The sequence below is a fragment of the Lolium rigidum genome, chromosome 1 (genome assembly GCF_022539505.1).
Source record: "Lolium rigidum isolate FL_2022 chromosome 1, APGP_CSIRO_Lrig_0.1, whole genome shotgun sequence".
Taxonomy (NCBI): domain Eukaryota; kingdom Viridiplantae; phylum Streptophyta; class Magnoliopsida; order Poales; family Poaceae; genus Lolium; species Lolium rigidum.
In genome coordinates this window covers 55,438,191-55,456,474 of record NC_061508.1, presented here as the reverse complement: position 1 = coordinate 55,456,474, position 18,284 = coordinate 55,438,191, and the positions used below count along the sequence as shown (strand labels likewise).

Genomic DNA, 18,284 nt, shown 5'->3' with positions numbered 1-18,284 from the left:
ATGTCGACCCCATTATTCTTGGTTCCCGCTCTGCTACTGGCGGCAGCAGCAGCTACCACCAAGACGGCCGAGAGCCTCACCGTGGCTCCTGGCTGCCAGGCGAGCTGCGGCAGCGTGGACATCCCCTATCCTTTCGGCATCGGCAGCGGCTGCTCCCGCAAGGGCTTCGAGATCGACTGCATCAACAACGGCCCTGTGCTCACCGGCACGTCCTTCGAGGTGGTGCGTCTTTCAGTGGATCCTGCTGAATCGCTGGTGAGGCTCCCCGTCGGGTTTAAGTGCTACAACGCCTCCGATCCAAGCAACTATGAGGACTCTAGCTATGGTGAGACGTTCATAAACAAGGAAGGCGTGTACCGCATCTCCAACACGCACAATATGGTCGTCGTCCTTGGCTGTAACACCTTTGCACAGGCGTCGAGCACCAAGACCGACGGCACCAACTACACCTACGCTTTCTACACAGGGTGCATGTCCTACTGCAACAACTCGGCGAGCGCCCAGGACGGCCTGTGCGCAGGCGTCGGGTGCTGCCACGTCGATGTCCCTCCGGGGCTCACCGACAACTTCTTCAAGTTCACCACGTACGAACACAATGGCATGATGGACTACAGCCCATGCGACTACGGCTTCCTCGTTGACAGGACCAACTACACCTTCAAGCGCTCAGACCTCCTCAGGGACCCAAACCGGACCTCTCTGGTGTGGCTAGACTGGGCAATCCGCGACAACGTCACTGTCTCCGGCGACATACTATCGTGCACCGAAGCGGCCAAGACCACCACCCCGAAGTACGCCTGCGTGAGCGATCACAGTAAGTGCGTTAACAGCATCAATGGGCCTGGCTACAACTGCAGCTGCTACGATGGCTATGAGGGCAACGCCTATGTTGTCAATGGATGCACCAGTAAGTATTACTACTCCATTTAAACCTTTCTCGACTTCTCATGATTTTTCAGTCACTCCATATTTTAACACTTTATTCTTGTATGAAATATGCATCATGTACAAAATTATCTGAAACTATTTGTTACTTTTTCGAAAAAGAGCGTTTTATTACTTCAAAGTTTGTCGTAATACACCCGGCCTCTGCATAACTAAGATGCACACAGCCGTTCACGGACACCATCCAAACAAAAAACAAGTACAAAGGGATCTCTGAAGAGATAAACAAATCATGGTGAAGGAGTCGCTATCCGTAGACTATGCAGCCACCCATGTTGGGAAATAAACTCCTTGGCGGAATTCTCCAACCGTGTAGACACCTCCGTAAAGAGGTCTCGGTCCTCCAAGCGCTGAAGCGGTGACCATGAACGGACCGTAGCCGTACAACGGTAGATTACCTGCGGAGTCGAGGTTTGACGGCGCCTTGCGTCTCATGGCCTTGGCCATCGAGTCCTCGTCCGTGGTCTCGGCACCATCCACTGTCATCCCATGCCGCGTGCTCCTACGCGTCGGGGTAACAGACATGGCACGTTGAGCGGTTGCCACCTTAGGGGGAGGAGTGGCTGGTGCAGCCCCCCCCCCCCGTTGACCGTGCCTTGGATCGACGAGGGCGCTTCAAGCGGCAAAGGAGAGGGCGGCTGAGGCGCTGCGCGCCCAAGCCCAGCCCCGCCAGACATCTCCCGCGGTCCAAGGCCAAGCGGCAGAGCGTCCGTGACGGCGTCCGTGAGCTTTCGCCGCTCCGACCCAGCTGCGTCGCCAAATTATGAAGAGTTTGTGTGTTCATCAGTCGTCAAATAGTAGAGAAGTCTGATGAAGGTTTTCTAATACAAATTACGTCGTGCCTAGAACTAAGATTTTCTTCAATGTCCTAATGATAGTTTTGTGAATTTCTGTGACACAGATATAAATGAATGTGCAAATTCAACCAAGTATCCATGCAAAGGTGAATGTGAGGACATCGAAGGATCTTACCGATGTACATGTCCTTCAGGTTACCGAAGCGATGACGCGACGATCATACCATGTACTCGAAAGTTCCCACTAGTTGCACAGGTTTGCATAGGTAACCTCAGACAACTTACTTCTCTATGTGTAGATTTTGCTGACTATATGTTTCCTAAATATTATTCTTTCTCCATCGCATAAGATTACACACCACAAACAATTAATGTATATATATCTAGCCCCTCTGTATTTTGTATACCCACTCTGTGTTTGTAAACAAGGTCCAAGGATCTGTCACCTTCTTAACCTTTCTAAAATTAAAGCCCAACTAACCTCTGTCAATCATTGGTTGAGATTTAAATCTTAAATCTTACCTAATGCGAGGTAATCTGGAACATCTTAAAAAACACAGGAATGCAAAGGTATGCTTTGGTTGATATAAAAATTTATATTCATTTGTCAAATTATTAGCCAAAGTTAGACTCAAAATATGAAGTAGCCTTGTATAGAAAGAAAAAGGGGGAGTGTTTAAAACCCTCTTAGAGTCTAACTGAGTGTGGGTGGGTTATGTGTAGAAGGAGTTAAGAAGATTGACCTAAATTAAACATAGTTTTAGTCACCGGATAACAATACCTTATATCATGTGGAATCGGAAATGTGTTGTACATTCAATTTCGGTAACTTCCTACTACCTCTGTACCAAAGCATATAAGTTCAGTAAAAAGTCAAATCGTGTGAAGTTTGACTATAAATGCGGAGAAAAATATCAACATCTAATAAATTTAACAAGTACACCATGAAATTAAATTCAGCAGCCGATCTATTGGTATGAATTTTGTATTCCAAATGTTCATATGTTTGTCTATAAGCTTGGTCAAACATAGAGAACATTGACTTTTGACTAGATTTATATGTCTTACAATTTAGAATGGAAGGAGTATTTTTTTGTTAAGGTTTGCAACGCTTAACATAACTTATTCTCTTTAATGGAGATATTAATAATCGCAAATTTTAGTCAATGAAGTTTGTTTCTTTATCCATGTAGGTACAATAGGTGGTATTCTTGTCATCGCATTCATGGCATTTTTCATTATTATTCGAAAAGAGAGGCGGAAGACCAAAGAGTTTTATGAGAAAAATGGTGGTCTAACCTTAGAGAAGGCAAAAGTTATAAAGCTTTTCAAAAAGGAGGAGCTCAAGAAAATTTTGAAGAGTGATAATATAATCGGAAAAGGTGGCTTTGGTGAAGTTTACAAGGGGCTTGTTGATAATGAACTTGTCGCAGTAAAGAAACCAATTCGCAGCAATGTTCTGGAGAGCACACAATTTGCAAATGAAGTCATCATCCAGTCTCAAGTCATCCACAAGAACATCGTTAAGCTCATAGGTTGCTGCTTAGAAGTGGATACCCCCATGCTAGTGTATGAGTTCATCCCCAAAGGAAGCCTGGATGACATTCTTCACAAGGGTGACAACAAGGTGCCTCTCAGTTTAGATGTGCGTCTAAGTATTATTAAAGACTCAGCACATGGACTAGCTTATATGCATTCACAAGCCCACACCAAAATCCTGCACGGTGATGTTAAACCGGCAAATATACTCTTGAATGGCAATTTTGTCCCAAAGCTCTCAGACTTTGGCATATCAAGGTTAATTGCAATAGACAAGGACCACACCGCAAACGTCATTGGTGACATGACTTATATGGATCCAGTCTACCTACAAACAGGCCGATTGACCGAAAAAAGTGATGTCTACAGTTTTGGGGTTGTCATCTTAGAAGTCATTAGCAGGAAGAAGGCCACTCACAGAGACAATAACAGCTTAGTGGCGAGTTTTCTTGAATGTCGCAAAGAAGGGAGGAAAGCAACAGAGTTGTTTGATCAGGAAATTGCAGCAACAGAAGATTTGGAGCTCCTTGAGGTCCTGGCAGGGATTGCTGTGGAATGTCTTAATATTGATGTGGACCACAGGCCATCAATGACAGATGTTGTGGCACGCCTTGCCACATTAAGGGCATGGCCAACTAGGTTTGGACTGTCAGACTAGTAGCCTCGCAGTCTGTCAGAGTCTCCTGCAGAAGAGGCAGCAGCTCCATTCGGGAAAGCAAGAAAAGCAGGAGAGAGAAGAAAAAAGTAGATGGGAGAAGAGAGGAAGAAGATGACTTTGAGTGGAGAGAGAAAAACGCAAGCCCCAGAATTAATAAGACTAGCTTGAGATCATGTCGTTGCAGGATACCTGGCTCATGTTGTGGCCTCACCGTGATGACATCATGATGCATACGATTTCTATCGCTTCCATTGCCCATGCCCTAAATAGATCTTTGTTATAAGTTGCTTTCCTGAGTTGAGTTTACACAACCTGTATGCCATGTTCAATAAAATAGGCAACTATCATTGTTTGAATCCTTGTTGTATTTGCTATTGTGATAAGGAGGGAGGCCATCTTTATTTCCAGTAAATTGTAATATTACAGTGAGTAATGTTGTGTTTTATTTGAACAAATGTATTGATTAATTAATTAAATTTCTGTGTGCAATTGTTTCGGTCTGCTCTTTCTCCAAGAAACCTCAATGTGATAATTTGTAAACAGTTTATTCGATGAAAATATCTAGTCAAAAGCTCTAAAATCAGCTAGAATATTCATGAGTGTAGATTTCTTATTCTTAAGCGTATGTTGCTAATATGTTGCTAGTTTCAGTGACTCCTTCTGATTATGCACCAGAGTAATTTGAGGATATATTGTATTATATATTGTTCTGAAAAGGACAAAGGTTTCAATTTTTTGGTAAATTTATGTTGCAATTTGAGGATCACACATAATTTGTAATGCCACACATTAATTGATGAGGTTCTTTTTTTACTTTGGCTGGGAACAGATGTGATGTTCTTGGAGTTTCATTGCTGAAGAGATGCATAAGCTTGTCGTGCACTTCGACGACATTTAATTGCGATCTGCCCTTTTCGAAAAAAAAATCTGAGCAATTCTCAAGTTGAATAAGATGTGGTTTCTTAGCAATAGATGGATATGAGGGATGTATTCGAGGAGGCTTTGCCTTGATGCTTTATCATGGGTCTCCTAGGATAAAATATGAAGAGCTTCCACTTAACCTTGATTTAATTGTTTAAGCATATGCATGATAAACTAGAATGCATTTTCTTCTACTTTTCATTACAGATTTTTTCCAGGTCGACCTCATTGAGTTTTGCCAATTCATGTCAGCACGCAGCAAGAAGCAACCCAGTCACGATTCATGAAGCCTTTTCGCATTAGAACAAATTAGGACATCATGGGTTCCTGAGAGCTTTTTGAGACTTAGTATTGAACTATTGATCTAGAAGTCAATGGAGAAAAAGAATTTTCAGACAAGAAAGCAATGGGGAGAATGGTCGACGTCTACTGAAGCCAGGTGATGTGGGAGAGTTCAATCATTTTCTGAAATTCAGAGCTATGGGCCAGAGTCTATTTTTCGAGAGAGTCTTCAGAATGTTGGAAGTGGATTGGAGACATTTACCCTTTTGAGTTCAGGAAGGATGTGATATTATGAGGCTATACTCGCCTGGGATAAAGATCAAGAAAGGAAAAAAGGGAACTTCAAGACGTGCACGGTATTAATCGAACTCAAACCCAATTCAAATTTACATATTAATAGTCAGACTAAAGAGACATGATAATTCATACAAGCTGTAGTGAAACAATGATGCTTACCATACTGGACATCTCTGAAGACTAGATCAACTAACATGCAAGTACACCCAACATCAAAATAGCACTTGTGCGGGAAAATATGGCACAGTGATCACCGATGACTGAACTTGAAGCTGTTAGTATTTATTTTCAAGCTCGGCTCTTTATTTAATAAAATGAATATCAATATTGTTACAAATATTCTCACGCATATGCTCCATAGGAAGAGGATAAGAAAATGATTTGTAATGTGAAATATCACTAGCTCTAGCAGGCAAGAATGTAACCTCATACTCCGTACATAATGTCGCTCAGAATAGGGCTGAATACGGAACCTTCAGGTGCTCGGGACTTCAGCCTATGAATCACAGATTAGAAGATATTGATGCATATTCATGAGCCAGATGGAGAACTTTGAGAATAGCAATGGCTTTAGCAGGTTCTGGATCAGAAATACTTTCAGAATATCCTAACTTGTTGAATTAAAATTTTGGAATGTTTTTTGTTATGGAGGCGAGAGGACACGGCAGGACCCAAGCCCAATAGCCCACAACCACTCTCCTCCGCACACATCTCTCTAACTCTCCCCAGTATAGAGGCATGCCCTTCTATTGCTACGCTGCCACGACGCGAACAATAATACAATAATCTTCAGGGAAAATTGGTTTTCTACCAGATTTCAGAAAAATACCATTGAAAGATTGTGCTTTGGAAAAATATCACTAAAAGCTTGCTCCATTATTGAGTTCTCTACCATCACCGTCAACTCCACGTGAATTGGAGATCAAAAAACAAATGGATTAGGGGAGAATATAAGAGGATTAAAGGCTGCCCATACACAAAGGATTAAAGGAGAATACGTAAGTTTGTTGATGTGGTCTGGAGGCTCTACGTTCTCGTCTGTTGTGTTCTAAATCAAATTAGCTGTTTTCATATATCTCGCACTGTATGTGGTGTTATATTTTTTGATCGGCTACTGCTTGTCTTGCAGTTTTTGTTTTTGTTTTTTCTTTTGCCTTTCTCTTTAGGTAACTTTATTATATAATAAATAACATACTACTATGGTTTTTTTAAATTGGGGGAACCCCTTATCTAAAAAACACCCAAAGGCAAGAGGATTAGGGGAGAAGGGAGTGTTAGCACTAATTCATCATTAGGGTGGGGACATTCACATAAGCTGATCATACTTAGATCATCTAATCAATATTTACACAGAGATTAGGAGATGCACTTACAGGTAATTGGAGATTTCACTTGCCTGCCATATGCAGATATGGCGTAGCCCATGTCGATGATTGTGTTGGGATGCCGCTGGCACAACCCTCCTGGTGGCCAGCGGTGGAATTGGCCTTCTGATCCTCTTAGCACATTTTTTAGGATCGGGTGTTGGAGTATTTTGGAGGTTTCGCCTAAGTGTGCAAGGGGCATAACCTCCTATTTATACTTGGTGCTAAGCGAAGAGTGACCAAACCAGATTTGTTGGGTGGTGCCTCCGATCAAGCCACCAATGTTAGGGAGAGGACTTGATCTCCCTCCTTACTCTCTCGGTTTGTTATACCGTGAGATCATATTTCAACATTCTCCCCCTTGATCGTAAGGTTAACAAACATCATAAGTTCATTCTCAATAGGAATAACATACCAAATTAAGGTGTTGTAGTGGCCAAAGACATGCCCCTGAACCTCGGTACTTATAGTACACCATCATATCTTGAAATAGATAACATAATACTTTATGGGAGTTGGTTTATTTGAAGCTCTTTATTTCCAGAATCAATAGGCTCTCGAGCAACCCATGCCGGCAACATAATCGTAAATATGGGTGACAAGCCTTCAATAAACGGATCCATACGAAACATATCAATATGTTTAACATCAATGGCTTGATCCTGGATTCTATGTTTCACAACACGAAACATATTGTCAATATGGTTTTGGCAACACTATTTTACTTGTTGTTACTCGCATAGAAAACTGCGTGTTCATAATGCAGTAAGTGGTTTTAGAAATGTTGTTTACCACCTTAATTTCGGAAACAAAACTTCTTCGACATACAACCTTCCCATAGCCTCTTAACATGCCACATAATAGTTTGCATCATTACTGATGCCATCAAATCATTTTGGATCTTTTCCACGATATAGCTCCACGTGTGATGGTGAGGATTTAACATGATGTGGGAATCTTAATATCCACACACCTTGCAAAACAATGTCTATATAACCCACGATATCAAGGTTACCAGACATCTTATTAATAAGCATGTAAACTTTATTATCTTGCATGTATCGCAAGACCTCTTGGCGGCGTTCCCAGCGGTCTATTGCTGCATTTATTGTGTCTTTGCCAATCATCCCGATCATAAATAGGATGTGTTCATACTTGAAAACACATGTTGCTTCTGACAGCTGAAACATAAGGAATTGACATTATCTTATCATTTTAAATGGTTCCTTGGACATTTAAATGTCCATCTTTATCTCCCTTAACTTTAGTACCAGCTTAGACAGAGTACTAGTGCATAATATTTTTCGTTCGTACTCCATCAACGTGTATGTCATCATAATAGAACATATACTCCTTTTGGATTAGACTTATATCTTAGCGAACCTCACAATCAAAGTATGAGGCATTACCACGATCTTTCATATCATAATTAGAAGATTGAAAAACTCTTGGATAGCCAATAAGATTCTTGTTTTCCTAGTTAACAAGTTTAGCATCACTAGCAGATATGGTTAGTAGATTAGTGCACTAAATCAAAAATATATGGTGGTAATCTCACAACTCACTCAAAAACTGATAAGAAAAGGAAATCTTACCGTTCCAAAGTATATTAGTGTTGCTTACCACTTGTAGTAACAACTAGTGCAGGGATATAGCGAAGCAAATATGAAGGGTATAAGAACAACCACACGACAAAGCAGGATATATGTGGGGCTGTAGGTGGGCTACCTATTTGCACCAATAACAAGCTCTAGCGCTGACCGTAGACAACCAATGATACTCACACAAGGCGATAAATGTGGCAATGCAACTATATGGAAGAAAGGTTACAATGCACTTGAGAGACACTAACAAAGCTCAACGAAAACAGACACAAGATTGCTCAACTACTGGTGCAGAAAAGTAAACTAGGCCTTCACTTGATCTTACTAGCACTTCACACTTTTTCTCTTTGGATTTTCTTTTTGTAACACACGCAGCTATGTAGCTCTTTTTGCTTCTTTTCGATTTTCCTTTTTTTTATGACTCAACTCCTTGATAACACGGCCAACAGATAATGCAAAGCACCAAAACCCTAATGAGCAGCCTGTCGAGCGGTAAAACTAGTCTCTTCTGGGGAAGTTCCTAGTCACGTATATCGAAAGGTTGTGGCTATGGTTTGGACAAACACACTGTATGCTATGTGGACTCGGAGTAAACAAAAACTGACTCTAGATGAAAGCGGAAACACAAACCCTAAAAATACTAGATGGAAGAAAAAGATACGCAAAAACAACTACAAAAAGCAATTAAAACTCAAAATTAGTGCAATCTAAGGCTATGGCAAACCCTAACCCTAATATTTTTGGCTTTTTCTGTATAGGAAACACTCACAACTCAACTATGGGGTGGATTATGGATGGCTTACCGAGGAAACCCGAGGCTCTGATACCAAGATGATAAGGGGTTGGCCCGATCTTCTCAGTAAGCAGCGGTGGTGATGATGATCACGAGATGAACACAGCGGAGATACACGACGATGAAGTGGAAGATAACTTGTATGACGCAACAAGATCTCTCGATTGATCCCTGTCGCCAATGCAACAGCTCTCAAACCCTGCAAGATATTCGCAACTCCACACACTTGCGTACGTAGCCGCCGACCATGAAGCGGTAAGTTGCAACCTTCTAATTCCCAATGGAACAGCAGATCACACAAGACTTTCAGAGGTTCCACACCAAATCAATGCAATCGGTGTAGAGATTCAATAGAGTTGCAAAGCAATCAACTATGAACTAGGGTTTATCTTAAACATGGTCTAAAGCTACTTTGGGGGCGTCCTGGGCTCTTATATAGGGGTTCAGGACGACCTCAGGTCGAAAAAGTACGAAAATAACCGACCCAGAATAGATCTGGTCAAGACAGACTCAAACTCGTCCGGTCTGGGATCCGGTCGATCGGGCCTGGGACCGTCCGGTCCAGTTTGGACCGGGCCAGGGACCGGATGACGACCGGGTGGGCGTCCTGGCTTACTGGATACGCCCTGGCTGGCACAAGCGTGGGACCCGGTTTGGACCGGGCTGATCCGGCGTGGGAGCCGGTCTGACCGGGTGAATGGATCGTAGCGAACAAGAGGGGGGGGGTGAATGGGCGCTACGCAATTTTTAATCTTTTCAGTTTTTAGTGCAACGGAAGATAAAGGTGATAGCTTTGGTGATGGAGGTGTTCCTAATATGATCCTAGGCTAGTGCAACAAGCAAAGGAACCAAACAACAGTAATAAGGATAAGGAGCGGGACAACGCGAGGGCGCGAAGACGAGGCGAGGATTTGTTTCCCGCAGCTTCCTCCCACAAAAGGGAGTACGTCCGCGTTGACGAGGTGCTAGTCTCACACAAGAGACTAGATGGCCACACCACGAAGGAAGGCCTCACCTTCTTCCTCAAGAGAGCTCCACAAAGGGGCTCCCTTTCTCCACTAAGGCACCGGTCGAGGCGGTGGTTCCTTCACAAGGTTGGGGCGAGCTCCACAACACCAGGAGGCTCCCAACACCCTATGGGGCTAGCACAACTCCAAGCTAGCCTCCATAGGAGCACTTCATCCAAGATCCCACCATAGGAACCCTAACTCCAAGATCCACTAAGGACTACCACGAATTGGTGAAATTTCTCTCGGTAGAACAATAGATCGGGGTCTCCTCCACCACTCCTCAAAGTATCAGCAAGATTGGTTGGGTAGGTAGGGAGATCCACTAAGTTTGAGCTCAGCAACAATGGAGGAGAGAGAGAGAAGAGCTAAAAAACGAGCTGGAGAAGAAGGGCCCTTTAAATAGGGCTCCTCAAATCCAACCGTTATGTGCAGTTTCTGCCTAAGCGGTACTACCGCTTCTGGAAGCGGTACTACCGCTCTGGATTCGAAATCCCCACAGAACTTGTCCACGTGGACGCATAGCGGTACTACCGCTTGAGGTACCGCTCGAGGTACCGCAATGGCCTCCAGAGCTTACTGGATACCAAGCGGTACAAAGCGGTACCAGAGCGGTACTGCCGTAACTTAAGTTACGGTACCGAAGCGGAACCGAGGCGGTACTACCGCTCGAGGTACCGCAAGGGTACCGTACTTTGTTCTGTGGGACATTTACAGTGCAATTCTCTAGAGCGGTACTGCAGAGCGGTACCAGTGGGACAGCGGTACTACCTACCGCTCCTGGTACCGGTAGTACCGGCTTGGCTAAAACTGCTTTTTCCTCTTTCCCTCTCCTACCATGTCACCTCGCGACACACACACAAAACCAGAAAACCTAAGAGCTACGCTTCAGTCTTCCGATCATAGTGTATTCAGCGAGGGCACCGTACACTTGCAAATCTATCAAAGACAATCTTTGTGCACAGTTAGAATTATTCAAGTGTTGTCATCAAACACACAAAACACGGGATATAGATCTTGCTCTTTCAATCTCCCCCTTTTTGGTGTTTGATGACAACACAAGAATTTGCAACATAGCAAGAGATATTATGATAAGGCTCTTGATTTGTAAAAAGTTGGCGGAGCTCCCCCTAGATGTGTGCATATTTGAAATATGCATTTGTATACAAATTCACACATCCTAGAGAAACGACTCCCCCTAGATTCTACAAACCATGCACATATGCAATAAGGATATTTGACAAGATGAATAGCATATGCACACTATGGAGGAAACACAAGATCATATAGGAGATTTGGGCGAGTTTTTCATACCTTTGCCTTGAGAAAACCCAAACTCACAATAAGTGCCTCCATAGAATTGGTGTAGCCAATATGAGATAGATAATGAAGATCAATATAGGCTACCACGAATAAGTCTTAATACAAACCGGGGGATCGGGAGATCCACAAATAGAGTAGCAAGCATACGAAATAAGTTCCGAATAACTAGAGATAAAATATGATGCCAAGGCCGAAAAACCAAAATGAAGCATCAAGCCCTTGGCATCCCCATGCAAATTCCCGTCCTAATAGACCAACTTCTCCCCCTTTGGCATCGTAACACCAAAAAGGGAGAAGAAGCATACTAACGTCCCAAGGTGAATCACTCGTCATCCTCATCATCATCGTCATCGTCTTCCTCTTCGTTCTCCTCCTCATCATCATCCATCTCCTCGTCCTCGTCCTCGTCCTCGTCCTCTTCATCTTCAACTTGGCCCTTACCATGAGGTGGTGGAGAGGGACGAACGATGCGCTCGGGGATGGAGTCCTCGGAACTTGACCAAGTGTACTTGGACGTGCACTCACCGGGAGGGGTAATGTTGTCCTCGGAGCCCTCGGAGATGGGGAGGCCCATGTGCTTCATCATCGCCTTTTGGCGTTGGCGGATCTTCTTGTTGTCACGGTGAGCTTGGTACATCCTATCTTGGAGGTCCTCCTTGAAGCAAAATGACTTCTTGAGGCTAGCGGTGAGCTTGGCGAAGAGGCCTTTGGTCTTGACGGAGTTAGGCACGAAGTAGGAGTCATCACTATCGGCTTCTTCCTCCTCGGTGTCCTTGGGTTCATTCTTGCCATACCTTGGAGGGTCATGGTTCTTGACAAGGGGGCTCTTCTCCTTATGGATAGTGATGTTGGGGCGACATTGGTCAAGAAGATCTCCAAGGCCATCTCGATCCCACTTGAGACAAATGAGCCTCATGATGAAGGGCACATATTGAGGGAGCTTGCGGAGGAAGGCACAATCACGCATCTCATGACAAATGAAGTCCGTGACATCCAATTGTCGGCCACTACCCCTAATCTCATCGGTGCGCACGAGAAGGTTCACAAGAAAGCCATGCACCTAATCATGGTTGGTGTCTTTGGGGTTGATGGTGCTGCAGTAGATGCGGTTCATGATGTCGTAGACGGGAAGGAGGTTGTAAGAACTTCCACATAACATCCTCCCAGGGATGTAGAGGTTGGCCATCTTCTTTTTGGCCATAGGCTTGGCCTGGAGGTGAATTCTGAAGAAGTTGATGTCAAACTCGGTTAGGTCGTATCCAATGCCTCTAGCAAAATCCTCCCACGTGGCTTCCATCACATGCTCCCTAGTCATCCACTTCAAGGAGCGGAAACCACCCTCATCCTCAAGGAACACAACAGTGGCATAGAACTGGCATATTATCTCCTTGGAGTAGTTGTGAGAGAAAGTCATCGGGCTTGTTCTTCGCATATCTCGAGTGCTTCCCCAAAGTACTCGGGCTTGGCTTGGAGCTCGTCCATGTTGATGGAGTATTGAGGGCAACACCGGAACTCCTTTGACCCATAGACATCATTGTAAATCCTTTCTTTGTCGGCGTGGTAGAAGAAGGTGTTGGCGCAGAGATGAGAGTTCTTTGGCACCAAGTAAGGATTGACCCCCCGAACTTGGAAGAATTGGGCTTTCTTGATATCTTTCATAGATTTTTGAGGACCCTGGACGGTCCTTTTGCCCGCTGCCGCTGCTGCATCCCTTTGACGCTTGGTGGTCCTTGTTGGTACAATCTTATCTTGCTCTTCGTCTTCTCGATGACGACGAGAGGAGGGCTTGACCTTACCACCACCACGGGGCCTAGATGATCCTGTGAATAGCAAAGGTTTGGGAGGGAACAGGGGATAAGTGCACAAGCCATGGAGTTAGAGATCAAGGAGGACACTAACAAGCAACACTGGTGAAACTAGTCAAAGCGGTAGTACCGCAACCTGACCCAGTAGTACCGCTTGGACCGGTAGTACCGCCTGTGAACAAGCGGTACTACCGCTGAAGCTCAGCACATCTAGATCTAGGTTGAGGACATGGCAAAGAAGTTCATAGTGTCACACATTGTTGCTAGCTAATATCCTCGTACATGTAGAGCTTCTAAGAAAGTTTCTCCACCACAAACCCCCATCAAACCCTAGCCTATGCATCTAGGGAGTTCAACACACCCTAGAGAGAGAGAGTAGGGTTCATACCGGAGGACATGGCGGAGAAGAGGATGGGGAAGCTTCTCCACGGAGGAGATTTGGTTGGGGATGGCTGGAGGAGGAGATCGGGGCTGGTCTCCTCGAGGTCTTGGAGCTTGGGGACGCCTTTGACTCGTGGTGGGTGGGGGTAAGTGGTGATTTGGGAAGAACCCGTCCCACCCGGTACCTTAAGTCAAAGGTTCAAGCGGTAGTACCGCTCATAGGGGCGGTAGTACCGCTTACCGGTACTTGCCCGGTACCTCGGGCGGTAGTACCGCTTTGGAGCAAACTTCTGACAGTTGTCAGGTTACGGCCCCTAAGCGGTAGTACCGGCTTGAGGACCGGTAGTACCGGCCTCCACAGCTCAAAAACACTCAGATTTTGGTGTAGACTTGTACTTTTAGACTGAATTGGCTCAAGAGATAGGTAATGGCTTAGGATTAGATGACGGAACAGTTAAGGTACTACTCAACAAAGCTTGCAAGAATTAAAGCATGAAAAGCCAAGCTTGAGTGAATCTCCCATGAAGAACATGAAGAAAAGAAAACCAAAAGCAAATGAAAGAAAAGAAATCAAGAGAAACAAAAGCTCCTCAAGGAGGAGGTTGGTGGCCGAAGCCACCGTGTAAGAGTTTAGTAGTGTGAGGTCGCGTAGATGTATCTAGGACTCACGGCTACAACTCAACATGAAGCTCATTAGTCACTTAGTTGACAAATAGCATATGCTTTGGATTTCTTTATGCATTATGGGGGGAGGGATAGCTCAATAAGTTTAAACCGCACTCCCCCTATATTCATGCGTGCTTTACATCTAGACATGTAGTACAGAAGTGGTATTATCCACTCTTGACACGACGTCTGGGTGAGAAACACAAGGATAGAGAAGCAAACCTTGGCCGGTAGAGAATGAGTCCATTGTTTTGTCGGGCTCATTAAGGAAGTATCGATGCTCTAGGTGCTTGGGGTTGCTATACCGTTGGACCTCTTCATATCTTGCTCTTGAGTATGTCTTGTACTTTGCCCGAGTCATGAAATAGTCTTGACGCTTTAGTACCTCGGCGAGAATGGACCAATTGGATAGATTCTTGTGTGGTCCCTTGATCTTCATCATGGTTTAGGTCCTCGCCTTGACCCTCATTGTTGTTTATGCCGAACTTGAGGTTGTGGAAGAGGTGATCTTTCACTTGGTTGTTCAACGGAAGAATCTTGGCCTTGTGGTGTAGATGGCTCCATATAGATGGAACTTCGTCCTTCCCCGGAACCCGTAGAAGGTAGCTTTTGAGGTCGGTGAGTGCCAACACTCATCCTTCCTACGGTAATCGGGGGAATTGCATCTCCTTTCTCACAAGAAGCACTTCGCCCCCTCCAAACAACTATCATCTTCATCAAAAGAGTCTCATCACACAAAACCACAACCACACAATAGACTCAAACTCCATCATCATGTTTGAGTGTCTCCAACTAAGGTTTGTCTCTCACTTTCGGCAACCCCATGAAGTTGGGGTAAGAATATGGCTAGGAGTAAATGACGGATTCCTTCTTTGCCAATGAAGATATCCAAAATATTGAGCTTGAACTCCATTCCGTTGTTGCTTCTTCTTGCAAGGATCATGTTATAGAACTTGCATTGAACTTGTTTGACAACCTTCATGGTTCATTTTCTTCAACGCAATTCCTACAAAACATGATCTCTACACAAAGAAGCATTTTCTATTAGTCCGAGAACGGGCCTCTCGGAGTGTCTAGGTCCACAAGAGGACCACAACAAAATCATTGTAAAAGGTACAAAGACCTTAGCATGAAAAACGATGAACATTGTAAACAAGGGTCTTGACAAGGCCAGGTGTTGCCACCGCCTTGTTAAGGCCCAATACCTTTAAGCTTGCTTGTGTTGACGCCATAAGAAGAGATAGAATGAGATAGCTCGAGGGCGACAACAACTTCTTTGCTTCCGGACAAGAGAATTGTGGCTTCAACATCTTCCACCAAAGAAGCACCACCGGAAGCAAAGACCTTCATGGATCAAGCTTTGGAGATAGGAACCCATTTTTCAATGGGCCCTATCGTGATGCTCCTTTTTATCTTGATCCTCCTCCTTCTCTTCTTCTTTGGCTTTATAGACACTCCTCCTTCATTGCAAGAGTCCTCATTGGCTTTATCTCTATTTTCAATGACTCCTTCCAAGTATTGCGCTTGGATTTGAAGACTTTCAATTTTGGACTTCAAACGGTTGACTTCATGAACATGATCCGGATGAGGATGAGTAATGTTGAATTCTTGAGCCTCTTTCTCCTTGTTCACCCGGAAATGTTCCAATAAAGCTTCTTCTTGAAGAGAATTCATTATCAAGAGTGAGCGCTTTTGTCTTTCCAAGGTGGCAATATCATCTTCATGGTTGCGACAAATATAGTCCTTGCTAGCTTGATGATATTCCATCAAGGCTTCCTCATGCATGATCTTGATCACCCTAAGCTTGTCATTTCTCCTCTTTAGAGTTGCAATTTCATCCTCGTGGTTACAACAAGTAACTTTTCCTTTACTCAAGCGAAAGTACTCAATCAAGGACTCATTTTGCCTATCATTCTCTTCAACTAGCATGGCCTTGTGTCTCTTTAGAGCGGCAATCTCTTCTTCATGGTCACAACATGACACCTTCTCCTTGCTCAAATGAAAGTACTCATCCAAGGCTTCCTCTTGGCGAGAAATGATATCCAAGAGTCTTGCATTATGTCTTCTCAACCAACCAAGAGCATGATCTTGATCCTCGATGAGTTGGGAGATGAAGTAATTGTTGGAATCTTCAAGAACAATAGCACTAGTTTCAAGAGACATGCGCATGCACCATTCTTCCTCATGAGTTGAGTGAGAGAGATAATTTCCAATTCCGCTTCAACACGATCTTGAGCCACATCAAGTTGAGTCACAAGTTCCTCATCATGAGTTTCCGATGATACCTTTGCCACAAGACAATGGAAGTTGTTGACGATGAGGTTCTCATTTGGAGAGTCGAAGAGGGAGATGAAGGGAGTGGAGATGGCGATGGCGGCCACTTCCCTTTCCTCCTTGTTCATCCCCTTGTCTTTGTGTTCTTCACCTTCATCGGAGGAGTATTCGTCACGGATAATGAAAGCTCTAGGCTTCTTGGTGAAGGAGACCTTGGTGTCACCGGAGTTGGAGGAGAACTTGGAGAATCCTTTTGAGAGAGATTTGAACTTGTCCTTTCGTACAAGCCTTCCACCATGGTCTTCTCTTCTCTCAAAGATACAATTGGCAACAAAGTGACTTGTGTCGCCACAATTGTAGCAAGCTCTCCCCCTTTGCTCTTCCCTTGGACTTGTGGGAGAGTATCTTGAAGAGTCATGAGGTGAGTATCTTCTTTACTTTGAGCCCCGTGTCTTGTTCCCACTCCAAAAGCTCTTGGCGGCAAGGGCCATGTGTTCATGATAATTCGCCTTGAGATCATCCGGACCCCACTCGATGGGATCCTCATCGCTCTCACTAGCTTCATGATCCTTCATCTTCAACGCAAGGTTGGGCTTACAGACGTTGTGGGCGCGAGCAACGAGATCTTCCGCATTCTTATTGGAGATGTCCAAAGCGATGACTTTGCTAAGGACTTCATCGGATGTCATAGCACGGAAGGAGGCATTTTGGCGGATGGCCGTCAACTTCACTTCCTCATAAGGAAGAAGAGCATTATAGAACTTTTGCTTGATCCAAGGGTCATCCACAAATGTTTCTCCAAGATCTTGCATTTGTACGGCGAGAGCGATAAGGCACCGGTACATCTCTTCGGGTGATTCTCCTTCATTCATGACAAAGTTTTCCGCCATATTGTTCACTTCATCGAAACGAGAGCTTTGGATGCTCTCATTTCTGAGGAAGAGCTTGTCAAGTTTATTCCATGCTTCCTTGGCGGTCTTGAGCGAGCGAATATGAGCGCGGTCCTTGGGTGTGACGGCCGTGTGAATCATGTTGATGGAGGTGGCGTTGAGTTGATCATCCACGACCTCTCTTCTTGTCAGGTTCTTTGGGTCTCTTGGTGAATAACCTTCCTCAATGATGCGCCAAAGCTCGGTAGACGCGCTGCGCACATGAGATTTCATCAAGAATTGCCAATTTTCAAAGCTATTTGATTCAAGTAGAGGTGGTGAGCCATGAGTCAAAATATGAGGCATGTGTATTGGGACATTTAGGGAGTAATCACTTGGTGGAGGCACCGCATGATAACCTCCTAATTGTCCCATAACCGGTGGTTCATCCTTCCCTTTTGATGAAGTGCCAACATCCTCAAGTTCCCCTTCTCGAGGTGGTTTTGTCGATTGCGCGACAAAATCAAGAAGAGGAAGGGTGTTGACTTGTTGTGGAGAAACATTGACACTTGCCTTAGGATCTATGATAGGGGTTGGTTTGGCAGCAATCAACTCCATCATCATAGCCCTCATTTGAGATACAATGGATGACTCCAATTTCTTGAGGTCATCCGAAGTAGCCGGAGTGCTATCGACTATTGATGGTGGAAGTGATTGCTCACCGGGAAGGAACCCATTCCCTCCATTCTCGTGTTCGTC

At 44.5% G+C, this 18,284-nt stretch overlaps 1 protein-coding gene across 1 annotated transcript; it reads left to right on the top strand.

Annotated features, from left to right (window-relative positions):
• On the top strand, window positions 1-3,939 carry LOC124708105 (wall-associated receptor kinase 2-like). Its single transcript, XM_047239798.1, has 3 exons — window positions 1-907; window positions 1,847-2,008; window positions 2,936-3,939. The coding sequence occupies exons 1-3, from the start codon at window positions 1-3 to the stop codon at window positions 3,937-3,939; spliced, it is 2,073 nt and encodes a 690-aa protein (XP_047095754.1).
• Window positions 3,940-18,284: the final 14,345 nt, after the last annotated feature.